Source organism: Labrus bergylta, chromosome 2 (assembly GCF_963930695.1).
Source record: "Labrus bergylta chromosome 2, fLabBer1.1, whole genome shotgun sequence".
NCBI lineage: Eukaryota > Metazoa > Chordata > Actinopteri > Labriformes > Labridae > Labrus > Labrus bergylta.
Window position 1 is genome coordinate 27,455,752 of NC_089196.1, and position 20,228 is coordinate 27,475,979.

At 42.4% G+C, this 20,228-nt stretch overlaps 1 protein-coding gene across 2 annotated transcripts in view; it reads right to left on the minus strand.

Moving 5' to 3' along the window:
- The window catches only part of prdm6 (PR domain containing 6), a 69,948-nt gene that overhangs the window by 43,105 nt on the left and 6,615 nt on the right, over positions 1 to 20,228 (minus strand). For both annotated transcript variants that reach the window (XM_065950452.1, XM_029281114.2), the window contains exons 3-5: positions 17,321 to 17,469; positions 17,073 to 17,231; positions 112 to 239 (exon numbers count right to left, since the gene is read on the minus strand). In XM_065950452.1, the coding sequence (XP_065806524.1) occupies positions 112 to 239; positions 17,073 to 17,231; positions 17,321 to 17,469 (436 nt within the window). The remainder of the gene's footprint in view (positions 1 to 111; positions 240 to 17,072; positions 17,232 to 17,320; positions 17,470 to 20,228) is intronic.

Here is a 20,228-nt window from a genome sequence, read left to right on the forward strand (position 1 = left end):
GAGCTGATACTTTGATGAGTGTTTGATGGAAAATGATGTGACAGGAGTTTTACAAACAGTAAACCGCAGGTGAAGTACATTCAAGAGCAACAACTTAAGGCTTCGTCCTACCTGTACTGTACTACCATCATGTTCTGCTCCCCACAGTGTCTGGCACAGCGGATGTACCTCATCCAGCTGGACTTACTGGGATCATTACCATCAATAAAGTGCTGTAACGTCCCCTCGGCGTCGTAGATCTGGAAAACACAAACACACACTGAGTCAGGATTTAAAGTATTAAAGTTGCTTCTCCACATATAGTTAAAACAGACTTCTCTATTGAGCAGTAACAGTTTATTATTTTAAATTATGGATGTCTTTATCTCTTTTACTGAACTATTCATAATGTATGTTGTTTGTAAAACTTCTCAAATGCAATTTCATAAATGTCATTGTATTTAAACATTGCTATGTAAACCAGACGTTGGAGATAAAAGCATTAGGCCTCATGAGAAGAGAGGGGAGTAAACTGTAGAGGATGTGCACAGTCTTTTCTGAACTGAAGGAATAATATAATATAGATCCAGATTTAAAGATATATGGTGAATAGATCTGCATCCCTCTCCCTGCAGACAGGTCACAGGTTTGTTTCTAATGATTAATTAATTAATAAATGTGCACAACAACAAAAAACACACTACAAAACAAAACACAATGAGGAAACAAACACGATGGTCAGGCTAAATGTGGCTAGCTGTTAGCCGGTACATCCATTATTGTAAACATTTTGTTAGTTTAATTGAGGTTTGTTTCACAGGACACGTTGTATAAACACTCGTGTTGTTGCCACAAATCAACAAGTTGGTCCTGAATGTGTGACGTCCACCAAACTTTATGCTTTGCTGTCGTCGCCATGGTAATGTTTTGTTGTTCTTCATGCTTCAGTCAGCTTGTTTCCTGATTGGCTGTTGTTCCGTTCCACGTGACACTGCTCAGTGTCCGTGCTCGGCCGCCCTCGGTGTTCTCCACCCACAACAGGATTTATGATCATTTCAAATCAGGGCGATTGTCTTCCAAGATGGCAAGATCATCTTTGGAACCACCAGATTTATCGGGCCTTTGCCGACTTTTGTCTGAAGGGGGGAATCGGGCCCAAAATCTGCCTGATTATCTTGCAGTGTGTAACCTCGCTTAAGTGAAAATAAGCTCCCGTCTTCTTCTGGTTTTCCTTGACAGCTCACAGTTTAAATCAGAGTATTTTATGACATCAGCGGTAAACAGTCGACTACAGAAGTGACAAATGAAAGTTTAACTCAAAATATCAGACAGCGTGCCGCTAAAACTTTCAGTTAAACAAAAGATTGTTTTTATTCCCAAAGATAAGTTAATGTAAAGAAGTGTTAAACAGGCAGATTAATGCTCAAACTCTGTAAAGAAAAACTAAATACACCACTAGAGTTCTATTATTTAGTGATCCTGTTGCTATTCCTGCACTCTCAGATAAAAAGAGAAATAACTCCAGTAGTTTTAAAACGTTTCAAACAAACCTCGGCAACACATCATCAGCCACACTGAAGCTGTGGTTATTACGATGCCTGCTGGGTGTGTAAAGTTAAACAAACCTGATTTATTCCCACTTAAAAAGCCTCAGCGCTCCGTCTGCAAACGTCTCAAACATGAACACAAGTTTTCAAATCCAAGAATGTAGCAGAGTAGGGAAATTAAGATAAAAAAGATGCAAGGAACATGAAGAACACTAGCAGAAGAAGTGTGCTTCATGTGATGGGAGTAATCTTCAAATCAAGTGTGCCCTCTCTCTCTCCCTGATGTCCGACTCTATCCACTGTCCTGTTGTATGAAGGCAGAAAGCTAAAATATAAAACTTCAACGTGCAGCGTTCTTACAAAGTGGAGCTTTTCTGAACTAAAAACAGCCAACGCTGAGCGTGTGGTCGCACCAAGGACGCTGCCAGTGCAGAAACCAGCCTTAGTGGACACATGTCGTTAAATTCTCTTCCTTATGTTGAGCTTTAAAATGATTATGCCGTCAGTATAAAGTCTGTTAGGGTGCTTTCACAATAGGCACGATTGTTTCAGGCCGTGCCCAAGCTCGATTTTCTCCGCCCTCCCCTCTCCCCCGCTGCTCTGTGTACACATTAAATCGTTCTGTACCCGAGTACCGAGTGTATGTTCACAGTCCGATACAGCAGGGGGCAGTATGCACACCGTTGGTTTGCAAATCCACCAAGAAGAAGAAAGAAAAAGAAGCAACCATGGCAACCTGAGTCCATTCTGCTTACTGTGTTCATTGTGGTTGTTATTTCTGAGACGCCAACAACGACCCTCTTCCTTCTTCCACATCTACCGTGCAGCTCAGAGGATGAAGCGGCCTGCGCTGCTCGGATACGACCAGGCGCCGTTTAGAATGACGTCATAAAGTGGTCCACTTCTTCATCTGAGCACTGTTGCGTTTACATCTCCCGCAGACCGTACTCGAGTAAGTAAGTCAACAAATAAAGAGAGGAATTAAGCACAACAATAATCTGTTGAAATGAGTCGATTGTTTCAGCCTCTCTGTGTGTTCATCATTAATCCATCCCTTCATCCATCAGTGGAGAGGCGGTGTGAACGAGGCAGTGTGTGCCGACTGTTTATAAGGTGATGACCCCGAGAGTCTCTGTGCTGTCCATACCGCCAACAAACAATCAATGCTGTAAACGACTCAGAGACCCAACGGCACCCTTTAATATTCTCTATGTGTGTATGTATATTTAATCTGTCTGTGTGTGTGTGTGTGTGTGTGTGTGTGTGTGTGTGTGTGTGTGTGTGTGTGTGTGTGTGTGTGTGTGTGTCTGTGTGTGTTTCTGTGTGTCTGTGTGTGTGTGTGTGTGTGTGTGTGTGTGTGTGTCTGTGTGTGTGTGGGTGTGTGTGTGTCTGTGTGTCTGTGTGTGTTTCTGTGTGTGTGTGTGTGTGTGTGTGTGTGTGTGTGTGTGTGTGTGTGTGTGTGTGTCTGTGTGTGTTTCTGTCTGTCTGTGTACGTGTGTGTGTGTGTGTGTCTGTGTGTGTTTCTGTCTGTCTGTGTACGTGTGTGTGTGTGTGTGTGTGTGTGTGTGTGTGTGTGTGTGCGCGCGTGTGTGTGTGAATGTGTGTTTCTGTCTGTCTGTCTGTGTACATGTGTGTGTGTGTGTGTGTGTCTGTGTACATGTGTGTGTGTGTGTGTGTAGGTGTGTGTGTGTGTCAGTCTGCAGAGTCTCCTGGATCTTCTGAGTCTGTGCATACAAATATACTTTATAGTCGGGGTGGCTGTGGCTCAGTGGTAGAGTCAGACGTCTCTCACCTGGAAGGTCTAGGGTTCAATCCCCAGCTCCTGCAGACACATGACAATGTCTCCTTCAGCAAGACACTTAACCCCGAGATGCTCCCGCTGCTTCCTCAACGGTGTGTGAATGAATTACTGATGGACACTTTACCCAGCAACCTCCGCTCTCGAGACGACTGATTACACCACTGACGCTGAGCTGAAGTTGTATTTCACATCTTTACTAAGAGAAGCACCTGAGTGACTCTCCGCTCCCTAAAGCTCCTGAAGCTGCAGAGAGCCAGAGCCTCTCTCACAGCAGTTGCTCCCTCTCTCGATGCCGTTCTGTCAGAGACGTTTTGTCCGCCTGTGTTTATCCGATCCATCGCTACAAAATTCCATCTGAGAGACAAACGGCCAAATATAACACAACGTTTGGTTCAACAGATCTAAAATGTTACAAACACTTCCAGGCTGCCGGCGTCACTTCACAGCTCCGCCTGTCATTTCTCCAACAATCGTGTCAAAACTTCACTTTGTTTCTGTTTCGGCTTCGGTTTTTTAAAGCTCCATAAATTCTCCTTGTTTGACCCTCAGTGTGTGCGGACTGATGACCCTTTCAGCAGCTCACTGAAGTATATTCACACACACACAGACCACACATCGGACCAGCTGCTGCAGCTGCAGGAGGACGAGACCCAGGCTCAGGGATTTGTTGAAAAAAAACCCATCATAATTTCTTCTAGAGTTGAAACTAATAATCATTGTTCTATTATGTAATAATTATTCTGATAGTTCTTGACATTAAGACATGTTTTGTCTTAAAGGTACAATAAGTTGTGTTGCTCCAGAAGATTTCCTCATTTGGCTTCAGTGAAACAGCTTCAATGGCTGCAGCTTAATGGTCGCCTGATCAAAGTACCTTCACTGAAAGTTCACCTTTTTGTCCTTGACAGGCTCCGGTTGTTGTTCTGAGTGTGTGACAACATTACAGAAAGGTAATGTAAGGAGAGAAAGCTTCGTGTTGAAGAGGAAGATGATTTGTTTTTAACAAGAAACAGCTGTAAACATCGCTCTCCTCAAAGCCATCAGACTCTATTGAAAAAGAAAGAAAATGTTTTTACCTCACAGAACAGCTGCTGCCTCAACCCCTTTATTATTTTTTGAATTACACAAACATTGTTTTCGATCCAACTAACCATTAAAACTATTAAAGCCACACAATACCTGCTAAAAACTCCTAAAAAAAAACTTTCCTGCATGTGTGAACGCAAACAGCCCAATTTCTTCACTCTGACTTCACACTAAAGCCACACAATACTTGCACAAATCTCTTGAAAAACTCCTGAAGTTTTTCAGTGCGAGTTTCTCCTCCAGCCTCCTCGTATTTATTCTGCAGAAAGTCAGAGTGAGCTGATGTGAGAACGCAGCAGGATATAATCAGGAGAATTCAGCTGGAGCGAGTGGGAGGGGGTGGTGACGTTTATTCCCTGTGATCGCTGCACGACCATAGACTGACTGCACGCCGCCTCTACGATCTCCATGCTCTGATGAACCTGCTGCATTATGTTTCCTGTTCTCCAGGATGTTCTTCTCCACTCTTTAGTTCACATTGAGAGTCTGTTCAACTACACGTAGCATTGACAGAAAGACACAAATTCTCATTATGGCGTCGTATAGACTAGAGGACTCTGTTAACGCTGTTTTTTGCACTGGAAGCGTCCACATTCAATACAAAACAAAAGTAGCTGTCAGTTGAAAACAGTTGAACTTCTGGAACAATCAACACTTGTCAATGTCACTTCTCCCTCACCGACCAATCAAAATCAAGGAGGGGCTGAACTTCTGATATCAGCTTTGTCAACAACCACGGCGGAGGAGAAACCGATCTGACTCGTCTTTTCAAAAGAACAATTTCCCGGTGCTGCTCATGCAGGACATGACTCCTTTACATCGTTTTTACAAGGAGATGTATTACTGTCACTCTCACCATTAGTGATGTCACTCTGCGACACCTGTTGAGTAGCGTTGTGAGATGTGTCGCTCCTTATCGTGTCTTTCTTCTTCTTCTGACTGAATAAAGAAGTCACTCTAACAGAAACTAAAGAGAACGATGTCAGAGAGTCTAATCTGTCTGTCTCCGCCTCTTTACATTTACAAGAACCAGGAGAGAGGAGGTAAGAGGGAGGATAAACTCACACACACACACACACACACACACACACACACACACACACACACACACACACACACACACACACACACACACACACACACACACACACACACACACACACACACACACACAGAAGACAGCCAGCGTGTGTTTTTAAGAGGGTGGATTACAGCTCTCTCTTTCACTCATTGATCTCAGCTGTCAGGGCTTTACTTTCTGCTCAGTCACTGTCAGCACACACACACACACACACACACACACACACACACACACACACACACACACACACACACACACACACACACACACACACACACACACACACACACACACACACACACACACACACACACACACACACACACACTAACACGAACACAAAACATGTGTACAACAAAATACAAAGTACAATAAACATTTCTTAAAACCTTTCTTGTTCTCTTTGTCTGTGTGCTCGAAGGGTTCTGGTAACTGTTTTTACCAAAACATGACTAAACTCGCTGTTAATGTTTATGTGGTCACAGGAAAAAAATTACTACTTTAAATTCACAATGAATCATTTCTTTAAAACAATAAACAAAAGTTGTGTTTTTTTTCTAAAGGCACTCTTTTATTTCTGATTGACAGCTGTTTTTGAGTGATCTGCACAACCTCAACCAACAGCTGTGTGTGTGTGTGTGTGTGTGTGTGTGTGTGTGTGTGTGTGTGTGTGTGTGTGTGTGTGTTTATGACAGAAAGTGTGCCTGAAATTTACTGACAGTGTTTTGACCTTTTTGACCTTATTACTGAGAGTAAATGTTCTCCTTGTCTGGACCAAGCCGACGTTACCAAGATACTGCATGTGTGTGTGTGTGTGTGTGTGTGTGTGTGTGTGTGTGTGTGTGTGCGTGTGTGCTTGTGTGTGTGTGCTTGTGTGTGTGTGTGTGTGTGTGTGTGTGTGTGTGTATGTTTCCAGACAAGAATGCGGTCCAGTTATCAGTAAAAAACACTTAACTGCTGCTCTGAAGCAACACTGGCATGTAAATGGCTGCATCACCATCACCAGGGGACGATGTGTGTTTGATGAGCGTGTGTGTGTGTGTGTGTGTGTGTGTGTGTGTGTGTATGTGTGTGTTAAATGTGTTTATCACTGAGTGTGTGACGTGTGTTTGTCAGTAAGTCACTAATGCAGCTGTGAGTTATCTTGTCTGAAGGTGTTACGATACTTTCTCTCTTCTCTCTCTCTTTCTCTCTCTCTGACACACACATACCCGCACACACACACACACACACACACACACACACACACACACACACACACACACACACACACACACACACACACACACACACACACACACACACACACACACACACACACACACACACACACACACACACACACACACACACACACAGACAGCAGCGAACCTGAACTCTTTAAACACTAAACATGTCAGATCCTCATCAGCTGCGGACTTAAAATGGTAAATCTGAGTTATTTTCTCTGGATTACACATTGTTTTATTTTTTCACTGAAGCTGCTGAAACATTTAGTCATTTCAGTTGTGAGAATTTCAAATCAGATTTCAAATCAGCTGTTCCCTCTTAGCAAAGAAACATAAACACGCTACATAACCACCAGCTGAATCTGGAGACAGAACACCAACATGGTGCAGTGAAAAAGTCACTGTAGCTCTTCTTCTTCTTTCTGTATAAAACAAACCGTTGTCTTCTTCTTCTTTTTTCAGTCTAAATCCTGTAAAACTGTTCCTGAGAGCTGATCAATGCTCACACACTTCTGTTTTACAGCTAATCAATTAAACTCCGCTAATTCTACCATTATCTGCTCTCTTCATCAGCCTCGTCCTCCTCCTTATCTTACTACGTCTCCTCCCGCCCCCTCCATCCTCCTTCATGTCTTCGGCCTTTTTCCTGGTCTTGCTGAATTTCATCTCCTTCTCGTTTTACTCCTTTTATTGCTCTTCTTCTTTTTGATTTTAACGCCCATTTTCTACTCGTCATTCATCCCCTGTTGTTCCTTCCTCCATCTATTAGTCATCCCCTTCAATATGCTAAAACGCACATTATCCACATCCATCGGATTCGACTCTCTGTTGTCACCCTGGGTGTTTAATCTTCTGTAACCACTGAATGTGTTCATGGTCGACTTGCCAGTTGAAATGAAACGAAGGTTAAATCAAACCAAAATAAAGACAGACTTCTTCTCAGTCATCCTGTCTGTGACATGCTGGCATTCAGTCCACCAAATCTTTCAGTTTTCTTAAACACAGCCTGTCGTTTGGGGAGACCATTTTTCAGCGGTAAGCCTCATAAACCCCGTGACCATCACTGCCATCAACGCCGCTGCTGCGCTTTCGTGCCCAAGAGCAACAGTCTGGACCTCCACACATCTAACGAGAGCTGCTTCACCATCTGAAACTATGTTTTCAACGAGCAGCAAGCAGACTTATAAATCAGAGGGGTAATAATCGTTCAGAGATGGGATAATATTTGGATAACCGACCTTGATTCACCTCAACATCAACAGCAGCCAGATTCCGTCGACTGCTTTCTCACAAAACACGGAAGAGCAGCGAGGAACAGCAGAGAAATATGGACCAACACTCCCAACCTGAAGTAACACCAACTGTAGGGAAAAGCAGGACTCACCTGCTAACTCCCTCAGGACTGGTGTAGACCGACAGCATACAACCAACCAGGGACTGAAGGATTGATTTACCCACACAAACCACAGACCTGTACCACTCTGTATAGGACTAAAGTAATGCATCCCGCAGGACTTGGTTATACCACCTACTAGACTCATGTACTACCAAACAAAGAAAACATCTACAACCTTTCACAGGACTGATGTGTTACCTCCCACAAAGACTTACGTACTACATTAATCATGAATGATGCTCCATCTCACTCAGGACAAACCTACCAACTCTCTCAGGACTGCTGTACCTGGACCGAAAACACGTCATACCACTAACCACAGGACTTATGTACCACCAACCTAAGGATTTATTTACCAACCCAAATAGGACTGATGCACCAACACCCAGGAACATAGGATCCCACAGAACTAATGTACTACTGAAGAAGCAATTTACAATCTGCCACTAGACTGACATACTACAACCAACAAATTTCATGCTTTAACGCCCACAGGTCTTGCATACCAATACAACCACGACTCACTTCCTTAATGGCTGATGTACCACCACCACCACCCTCAGGACTGACGCACCAACTCTCTTAGGCCTCAAATTCTGGGACCTACAGCTTAGACAAACACCAACCATAATACTTGTGTACCACCACCTGAAAGATGAATGTACCCCAACCTGTAGGAGTCATGTACTACCAAGCAAAAGTTCTGATGTAGCAGCGCACACAGGACTGATGCACCAACACTCACTGGACTGAGGCACAAGCAACCCCAGGAATGACCTCTACCACCAAAAAGAATGATGTACTACCACCCATAGGACTGATGTACCAGTGCACACAGATACCCAATAATAACCCAAAAAAAGCAGAACTGACAAACCCCTATTCATAGGACTAATGCACTATCAAGTAAATGATGAATCCATACTTACAGAATGGATGTACCAACACCCACAGTTCTTGCATACCAATGCATACAGGACTCATGTTTGACTTCCTAATGACTGATGTACCAACACCCATGGGTCTGCCCCTAACAGACAAAAATGACCAACCACTTCCTACAAGACTAATGCACCTCCAACCTTGGGGAAGATGGAGCCAGACAAACAGAATGCATAAGTCATATACTACGTCCAACAGGATAGGTGTACCAACATTTGAAGCACTGATGTACCAAGTTCCAATGGACTAACAACAACAACCATGAATCCATGCACACCATCCCACATGACACAAGTACTAACAACATCCACACGACTAATGAACCACCAACCACAGGGAGGAGAATCCCTCTCCCGTAGGACTGATGGAACACCTCCCACAGAATATTTACTGCAATCTTTTGATCTATTAATTAAATAGTTGTACCAACTCTTTCTCAACCCACTGACCCTATTATACAAGAATGAATCCAAACTGATCATTCTGAAGCAAGCCAGAAGTGCCCCTCCAGCCCTCACATATTTGTCCTCAAAAATCTTCATTATCGTTCCATGACTGACACTAATTTCCGCTCTGTTAACTTGGTTTAGTAGTGTAGGGAAATCACTTTATGCCTTAATGATATGTAAAAAAGTTTGTTTTTGCACATGTGTGGTGATACAGCGATTATTTCCTCTTTAAATATATCAACAGTTAATGTCTGTGTATCCCTGAAATGAAACAAAAAAAGGAAAATAGACTGGAAAAAAGTCCAATCCTCAACTCTTTAAGAGTAATTCTCTTTATTTTATTTGGATAGATGCTTTCTTGAACATTATTATCTATTCATGCTTAATGTTTTAGCCACCATGCTAACGCACTGATCTGACAGGAGTGGCCAACCATTTCAAATGTTGGATGGTTTCCCACTTCTGGCATGAAGAGAAGGTGTTAAATGTTTGTACTTAAGCTCATCACAGCATGTAAAGCCCCAACTGACTCTGACCCAGGCGAGGAAACAACCAGCGGCTGTATCACTGTGTAAAAACACTCTGATCAAACATACTGCTGTACTGGTAAGAGACTGCACACATGTACGCACACACTCTTTGTTATTCTAACATGCAGGTCCTGATGGAAAACCCCAGTCTTTGTTCTTGAACCCCTGCGGTTACCATGCCTACAGGGTGATGTCACACAGAGAGGAGAAATGAACTGAGCTAACCCGACTCACGGAGAGGGTTTAACCAAACAGTACTTGGATGTGTGATGGTTTGTAACGGCCACAGTGTGACCTTTAAGTGGAATGAGCTCCTTTACCAAACCCCACAAACAGGGCTCACACGTTCTAGTTCACCTTTCCCCCACGTCTGGTCCAACTATAGCGCTAACTGTGAACATATTTGATTGGACACAACAGGAGCAGAGATGATATATTAACAACAGATGCAGCATCTTTAACTGAACGCCTTAAATGAGTCGTCAACATGCATGAGACTGGAGACAAGGGGCTGGCAGCCCTGTTCGCCTCTGACACCAAGTGGCTTTTCCACTGCAACAGACATTTTTGTTCATTTAGCTTTAAAAACTTGCTGGAGTTGAGTCGCATTTCCAAAATCTTGTCCATTTTGGTTAAAGATAAAGATAAAGATAAAGATAAACTTTATTGATCCCTCATGGGGGAAATTTGTGCATTACAGCAGCTCCTGAAAACAGGGGACGGGAATATAATTATTAAAAATAAAAATAGAAGTTAAAATCAAATCAAACATATTTACATTCAGTTAAATAAAAAAAATACAATAATGTAAAATTACACAGTAACTACACAGGAAAGGGTTTTGTTCTTAAAAAAACACACACAGTGTGTAGCATGAGGTGGTGATGCTGTTAAACAGTCTGACGGCAGATGGGATGAACGACCTGCGGTAGCGCTCTGTCTTTTTGACCACTTTTTAAAGTGGTCAAAAAGACCTGCATTTTTCTCCTCTTTAAATTTGAATACAATTGAACGTCAAATATTATCTGAACTTTTATTGTTTGTTCCTGAAAATTAAATTTGTAGACAACAGTCCTATAGCTTTGTGTGTTATTTTTTTTACCTTAAAGGTCCAATATTATGCAAAATACACTTCATCATGTTTTTCTCACACTAATATGTATCCCTAGTCCGTCTACAAACCCTTTCAGAAAATGTGTGCTCAAACAGGCCGTTTGGAGATTTTCCCTTCATGACATCACAAAGGGCAGTAACCCCTCCCCCAGATGGGTGACATTCCCACAGCTAGGTGTTTGTTCTGCCCTCTGAGTCTGCCTTCTCACCGTAAAACAATAGGACATGGAGCCAGAAAGCCCGAGACACCCAAGCCCTTCCAGAGAGGGGGCGTGGTCAGACACAGCTCATTTACATTTAAAGGTACAGACACAGAAACAGCTTGTCCTGAGCAGGGCTGAAATAGAGGGGTTTATAGGCATGATCAAATACAGGATCAGAGTGGATTTAGAACAAGAAACTTCACACACATACTTTGAGGAGCTCTGAGACTTATTTACACTGGATGAAAATGAGGAGAATATGTGACCTTTAAAGCTTTTTGCTTGGTTCTTACTGGGAGCCAGAAACAGTAAGTCAGAACAAGTTTAGAGACAGCATAACAAAATATCTATTCTTTAAACTTCATAAATTATGAGGTGACTTCAGGCTGCCTACAGAGAAGCCTGCTAAGTAATTCCAGTTGATCAAGACTGGCTTTGTTGTGAAACAGTTTCTCTTGAACATGAAATACAACTTACTGAACTGTCTTTCTTCTTTCATCCCTTCACATCAACATCTTTGTGTCTTGTGGCCTCGAGTTCCCAAGACTCCTCAGATAAACTTACAACCCCCTCAAAGGTGCCTGCGTTACATCAGCACATTCGTCACTGCTTTTATTCAGAAATTCCAACGATAAAAACGCCTCACTGAAATCCAAACAACAGGAAACCAAGACATGCAATTTGACATGAAACCATCACTGATAATGTAATCACAGGATGATGTCAAAGGCGATCAGGGGCTTTAATAAAACCCAGAATTCAGACAGTTAGGCAAACATTAAATAATGACATCAGTCAAGAAAACATTACAGAGCCTTTACTGGACGCTGTGACCACAAACCCGCTGAAAACACAAAGTCAATGAGAATTCAGCGGGGAATACAACGAGAATACGATGACGGACAGGCAGACAAACACAAACAGACAAACTGACAGCTCAGTTAAGGCGGAAAAAAGTGAATTCAGCTACAAGAAACAGACAAAGAAAATCCGTTTCAAGATGGAAAAAGCCACAACAGCGACGGGCGTTTTGGAATTTTTCTGAACCCTCGTGTGTCTCATCAGCGTCCCACAGTAACCAAATATTTAGCCTCAAACTGTGCAGCTGAAGTTTTCCTTTCTTTGCTTTTCTCTGAAGTCGTGATGTTTCAGGCTGCTTTCTCTGACTCTGCGCTGACAGCTCATACAGTCTCTGATCTGAACCAAGAAGAAGTAAAAAAAAAAAACTCTGTAAAAACCCCAGAGGACGAGGACGAGGTCAGAGCTGCGACTTCAGGAGTCACAACTCGTGTTGTTTCTGCACATTCTTCTCAATCAGGACTGCCTCGGAGTTGAAAAAATGAGAAATTGCCCTCCCTTCTCTGAACAAATACAGACTAAGTGGATTTATTTATTCTAATTTTACTCTACAAGTCTGATGTGTTGCTCACTGCAGTGCAGCTTTTTCTACTCGGGGACTTTCTTTCTCTGCTTTCAGAGGGACATATCATCTTTCTATCGCTTCTAAATTTACTCATGAGGAGAGTTGTTACTTTACTGCAGTCAAAGCTCAAATTCAAACTCAAAATCTCAAAGTTAAAGCTCCAGCGAGGAGTTTTAAGCTGGTTATTAAAGTGACTGAAATGAATATTAATGCCTTAAAGTGACCTAAAAAAGCCAACAATACCATCAGCAACAAGACTAATAACTTCTTTATTATCATATTTAAGTGCTTGTTAGAACTACTGCAGGATGTCAGACACAGTGAGAAACAACATGCTGCAGAAACAGACTTTTGTTCACATTGTTCACAGCAAAGATTCACAGATACGTTTGACTGTTAGAAGAAAGCAGGATGAGATTTTCAGTCAGAAAAAATGCAAAAAAGAGCAGCAATCAGCAAAGATATGTGAGGGACTGCTTTGTCCACAGAGGGCACCAAAATCAACAAAATCAAAGTTTCTCACAAGCTTAAATACATTTCTGGTGAGTCACTACTGACTTAGTAAACAAAAAGGTTAAATGAGCCTTTGGCCAACTGATGAAAGCATGCTGAATGTGAGAATCCTTTGGTGCTACAAATTGACGAGAATAGTCTGTAAATATTAACAGAAGAATCAGGTCAGCTACACGCCTAACTGTATGGAGTTCTACTGTAAGGTAAAACTGGACTAACAGAGAAAGCAGGGTGTTAGTTAAACTCTGACCAGAGAGTAACAGAGAAGTTACAGTTCTTCATAAAATAGATGAACTGTTTACGAGAGTAATTGAGTTTTAAAGTTTTAAACTAAACGTTATAACGAGTGTTGGAGCTTCAGGTTTTATCATTGAAGTTATTTTTCCTCCTTAAACTGAAACCCTGAGTTTTGTCTTGCAGGAGATCAATGTGTCGAGGGGTAAAATACTGCAGCTCCAGAAAATCCTCCTCTGTTCCACTCGGACGAATAACGGCAAGTGTCTTAATTAAAACTGGCCCTTCCTGGACACCATAGACAACATGACACAAGCTCCCTGATTGGCTATAGGACAAATATCTCTTCCTGTTTTGGGGGGCGTCAATAAGCGAGTTTAACCGCCGCTGAGTTTTAATGGGATCTGTGTGTAAAGCGTCTTCATCAATAGGCCTAATGACCGGTTTCAGCCCGGCAGCCGATAATCTGCCGATGGTTAGAGCCGGGTTATCGGAGCTGCATTTCTCCAGGGCTGAGGGGCTTCAAAGGCTGGTTCCAGACCCCACTGTGGGTCCAAGCTGGACTAACACAACAACAGACTCCGACTGTTCGGTCCCGAGGTGCTGATAAAGTCATGTTGGGATTTAATTCTTAAATATGCCAGTAATCTAAAAAGTTTACCTTCTCTCCCTCCTCTGGGATTGTCTCTGTATGTTTCAGAATGAGTGTTAAAAAAGTAAATATTTAAACCTCCACACATCTATCGAGTATTTTAATACCAAGTACACAAAGATTTATTCTCTTCCACAGAACCTTTAGAGGGATACAGTTCTGCTTTTATTATTTTAATCCCGGCTGCTGGGATGAAAAATGTTTAAAAAATAATTTGACAGCCTTAAAAATAATGACATTTCAAACATGCTTTTAAAATGTGTTAAATAGTGAATAACTATTTAAATGAAGCGATCAATTGTGATTAAAAATGTAAACATTAGCCTTAATTTTAATATTTTGCACAAAAAAAAGAATCATCTGACAGCCTTAAACATGGGATTCAAATGTGTTTAATCAAGATTAACTATTAAACTTCAGCCATTAATCTTGATTAAAAACAACATCATTAGGAGCGCAGATGGACTAGCGGTTGGCCCTTTTAAGAAGCCATAGCTCCTCAAGCAGGTGGCCCAGGTTCAAGTCCGGCCCACTCTCTCTTTCTCTCTCTGTCTCGTTCTCGCTTGTTTCCTACTCTCTGTCCTGTCAAATAACGGCAAAAAGCCCAAAAATATATCTTAAAAAACCCATCATCATTTGACTTCTTTTTAATATTTTGCAAGAAAAAGAATCATCTGAAACCCTTAAAAATGTAATTTCATACATTCGATTAAAAGTGTGATTAATCAAGATCAATAACTCTTAATCTTTAGCAATTAATCAAAATCAAATTAATCGTTAGACAGCCTTGATTTTAAAATTTCAATGTCTCCTGACAAGATTAAAGAATTATTGAAGTAATCTTACAGGAACGTGACAGCTCTGTAAACTATAAATGTATATTTATTTAAATTTTAAAAAGTCAATTGAATATTCAAATAAGTTCAGAAAAAAAATAATTACACACCACTGACGTCTGGAGAGAGTGCAGCTCAAATCTGCAGACATTAAAGAGAAATAATGATTTGTTCATGAAATGAACACCGGACTAATTTCACTAATTTATATAAATCTTTTGCTTTTTAGTTTTTAATAAATTAAACCAGTTACTGTGGCTGCCTCTGAATTTTTCCTGAGTCGCAGGAAAGACTACGAAGCGGCTTAATTATTCCATGAAGATCGCACCAGCTGCACGCCGCTCACCGTGTGATATAAACGTCATCGCCCGCTCACTAGCTCTCTTTCACTCCTGAATATTTCCTTCTGCATTCACACATCAGCTGATGATCAGCATCAGTTTTAAAACATACGCAGGAGAGATTCCAGATAGACGGGGTTGTAAAAATGTGGCTGTTTGCGTTCGTACATGCAGCTTCACTCTTAAATATGTGCATGTGTGAAAACCCCATAAGTGTGTTTGGAGGAAGTGAAATACTAAAATAACTAAAATGTCTGAAAGGTAAAGACGGGTTATTTTTTGTGCCAAGCGTCTTAAAATTCTGTTTTCAGTGAATAACTCCCGTCATGAAGAGCTCCCTCCGCGCCTGGACTTGGCCTATGATGTCTTAGACGCCCTATCCCCTGACCTCTGACCTCTAACGCTCTGTAGCTACCCCCTCTTACCCCAACCCCCCCACCCTCCCCCTCATCTCCTCCTGACGTCCTGCTGCGGTCAACAGCAGAGAGACTGATGTCCGGTCAACCGACGTCTGACTGACCTTTAGCAGCTCGGCCTCCAGGGACTCATCTATCTCCCAGCATCCCTCACTCCCTCCCTCGACCCCTCCCCTCTCTCTCTCTAATGCTAATGCAGCTGTTTATAACTGCCACATTGACTTTCTCCTGCCACTGTATGTAAATACAATCTGCTCTGATCAATGGACTGTGAGGTGACACGCTGCTGACCACAAACACAAACACTCACAACCAACCCCCGAAACATTTACTGAACGCTCACCAGATAACGGCGCAGGGATTATGAGCGTGTTTCATGAGAGTGTTTGAAGTTCAAATCAGACTAAATATTTGTGTCACACTTAGTGGACGTACTTTGATCAGACAAATTTACACCAAGGATTACGTCGCAGCCATTAGAGACTTTTTGCACCAATCGTCTTTAAGATCCCGTCATATGTAAAAAAAAAAAAAAAAAAAAAGAGTAAATAAAAAAATATGGCCACAGTTAAAAAAAAACACCAGGATTTATGAATCATGTGTATTTTAAAAGGCTTTAGTTAGTATTGTATTTATAACCACACTAACCAAGACTAAGACATACCCGAGACCAGAGTTTTCCGAGACTGAGACAAGACCAAGACCATAAATATCAGTGAAAAATCATCATCTTGTGTTTAGGGGGCGTGTCACTCACTTAGACCGTCACACCGGGACGGTTGCGGGCGTAACCGGGGGATAAAAGTCAAACTATGAATGAATTGAAGTTATTTGTTTTTTTTTGAGAAAGAGGAGTTTTCGTTCTAATCACAGTGATGATGTGAGCAAGAAGTCTATCAGTGGTGGTCCTGACAGGTCTTGATTTAAAATCCTGAGTCCGCCCAGTCTGAGACAGAGTAAAAATGCTTACAATTCTGAGGATGAGACCTTTAAAAAGTGGTCTCGAGACCTTCCAGTGCTACAACACTACCTTAGGTAACAAGGTCGCTTTTTGCTTTCTCATTCACTATTAAGAAGTTTGTATTTTTTATTGTTAAAAAGCAGCTAACAAATCACAGCACCTGGAATAATGAAGCCTGATGAATGTAAATCAGTTCAGCATTTTCCACATGTACCTAAAAACTTGAAATAAAAGTTTTTGGAAGCAAAATGTTTCTGCTTCTGACCCGTGCTCCAGACTCAGTCTGTGCACATCGCAGCATGGAGACAGACCGAGACCCCCCTCCTCCTCCTCCTCTTACCTCCCACAGGTGTCGTGAGTTCCTCATGGCTCCGGCCTGCAGTTTGTCGAGCAGCAGATGGACTCCCTGAAACGGGCCGATCCAGGTCCCCTGAGGGATCCTCTGAGCCGCACAGATCCCGTAACCCAGACCAGGAACGGTGCTGGTGCACAGACACACCTGAACACAACACAGAGGGTCAGAAACACAAAACTCAATCTACTCCAGGGAGGAGTCTCAACAGTTTATGATCACAGAGGAAGTGTCACCTCTCTGGGCAGGTCTCTCAGCCAATCGGGGACGTCGGGGAGGGTGACGGGGGCCGCCGTGCTGCTGGTGCCGACGAGTCGCCGTAGAGAGTGAAGAGGGCCGTGCATCGGACACTCGCCGTTCCTGTTGTCGGCACACATGTCACATCCTGCAGAGACGAGGACATCTTTGATTACAAAGAAGACAAAACACGTTCTCTCCTACAGGAAACAAAACTCAAGAAGCTAATTATTTATTAACAATATCTCTGAAATGTTAGTTGTGTAAATTTCAAACTTTTTTTGTTTGTTTTTTTGTTCTGACGCCCTTTGATCAGTCTCTGATTTGTTCTCATATTTTGGTTAATTTAGCAGAGTCCATTTCTGACAGTAAAGTGATTGTTTTTATCCAACGCTTTTTGACAGCCAAAATTTTGATTATCAGATCAAAAATGTTCGACTTTACTTCACATTTCAAATGTTCCAAATTCCCATTTAATCCAATAAGATTTATTTTTAGTAGAGAAAAACGTTTGATATTTAGGATTTAAAATCTTGATGATTACTTCATGAAAGGGTCTGGAGGAAGTCATGTGTGAGTACAATAACCACGAGAGACGAGGGAGGACAGTAATAAGTGGACAGTAGGACGCAACCTGCGCAGGTGAGCTGGACACCTGAGATGAATCTGACAGATACAATCTGACCTCCAGCTCTCGCTCGAGCATAGACAATCCATGTTGTCCGCGTCTCCCCAGACGTTTCTTTACCCAAAGCTGTGTTTGTCCTCTCTGCACAAAACATTAAAATCACACATTTAACCTCCAGCTCCGTCGTCTATGGGAGGTCATGTGAGGTGCAGCGTTCCTCCGTCAGGCACGATTATCTTAATAAAATCCTGTAGTCTGTGATGTGCCGTTATTGTCATATCTTGCAGAGTGAGCATGCTTCAGATTATAGAGAAAATATCTGTTAGGACTCTCCTCATGTGTGTGATAATACCTGAATTCAAAATCGGGAAGGATTTAAAAATTCCTGCAGAATGAGCCTGGCTTTAGACATCCCCGTCATTTATCTGACTCATAAGAACATGTATTAAAACAATCAGCAGGGAGGACAGAATGATGAATGAAAGAGTTAAACATGTTGAACTCTGCATCTTTAAAGAGCGATCTGTAGATCTGTTTTTTTGGACTGTGTTTGTGTAAAAAAAACTTCTTAAAGAGAGAAAAACTGAATCTGAGGCAGAAGAAAAGAGAAAAGGAGCAGGATCTGGGAGTCTCCTGAAAAGCCCTCTCTGTGGTGTTATTCCAGGTTAAATGTGGCGTCGAGCGTTTTGCTGGGAATTAGCGAGTGTCAACATTTACTCAGAGATGCAGTCTGACAGTAATGGATGTTAATTGACTGTAGCAACATAATGAGAGATGATTATCTGAGCACTAAACTCCCACAGAGTGGCTCGGAGCGGAGCGGCCGAGAGGAACAGGATGTAAACGTTGTTTCTTTTAAATGTTTTTTCCCAAAATGAAATATCCGCCGTTTGAGAAAGTGACGGCCACTTTCACGCCGTGATTGATAGAAGTAAATTAAACCGCATTACGGTCATTTATAAACCACTAAATGTTACACAGCTTCACGGTCGAGTAAATGGGAAAAAGCTGACTGAATTAAAGGGAAATAAACAGAAACGTCAGGGAAAGATGGCGCCTCAAAACCCCTTCTACCTCAGTCTTTACCAACGAGAACTCTGCGTTTGATGTGGTTTTTATGTAACTCTGTGTAGAGGTACGTTCTGACCTGACATGAAACTCAACTGAGGAGGACTCGATGGATCCATCAGACGACACTGAAGACTTTTATCCAAGAGATGAAACTGTTAAATGTCACATATACTCCTCCTCTTCAACCAGTGTAAATAAGTCTCAGAGCTCCCCAAACAGTTTCTTGTTCTAAATCCACTCTGATCCTGTATTTGATCATGTCTATAAACCCCTCTATTTCAGCCCTGCTCAGAACAGACTGTTTCTGTGTCTGTACCTTTAAATGTAAATGAGCTGTGTCTGACCACACCCCCTCTCTGGAAGGGCTTGGGTGTCTCATTCTTTCTCGCTCCATGTCCTATTGTTTACGGTGAGAAGGCAGACTCAGAGGGCAGAACAAACACCTAGCTGTGGGAGTGTCACCCACCTGGGGGAGGGGTTACTGCCCTTTGTGATGTCATGAAGGGAAAATCTCCAAACGGCCTGTTTGAGCACACATTTTCTGAAAAGTGGAGCAGGAAAAAGACGGAGAGGATGGACTTTTCTCATCATTGGGGGGTTTGTAGTCCAATCAGATTCAACACCTAATCTGCATCCACATTCACCCGCTCCCTGTCAAGTCCTGCATCACAATCAAAATCCTCCTCACACATCTCTGCGCGGCCTCGCCCCCCCAGGACCTTTCAGACCTCCTCTACTGTGTCCTAGAACCTTCGCTCTTCCTCGGACACCGGTCTGCTTGCCACTCCCTTCACCAACCTGCAGACTTTCACACACAGACCCTTCATGTGTGGCTCTCCTCTCCTCCTCTCCTCTCCTCCTCCTCTCCTCCTCTCCTCTCCTCTCCTCACCTCTCCTCTTCTCTCCTCCCTTCTCTCCTCCCCTCCTCCCCTCCTACCCTCCTCTCCTCTCTCAGACTTCATGAACTGTCTGTAAACTTGTTTTGCTCTCCTCTCCGTCCATCCTTCAAACTCACTTTCCTGTTACATCTGTCACGTTTTAAGACGGAGCCGCTCCGACTCTGATCGATGAACGGACGTCAGAATCATCAACAGATCATTTTTAATTTCTTAACATCAAATGAATATTTTTCATGGAGGTGTATCTTCCAGAAAAAAAATGTTTAGGCAGACTTGCATCTGTTAAAAAAAAGTTTTTAATTGCAGTTA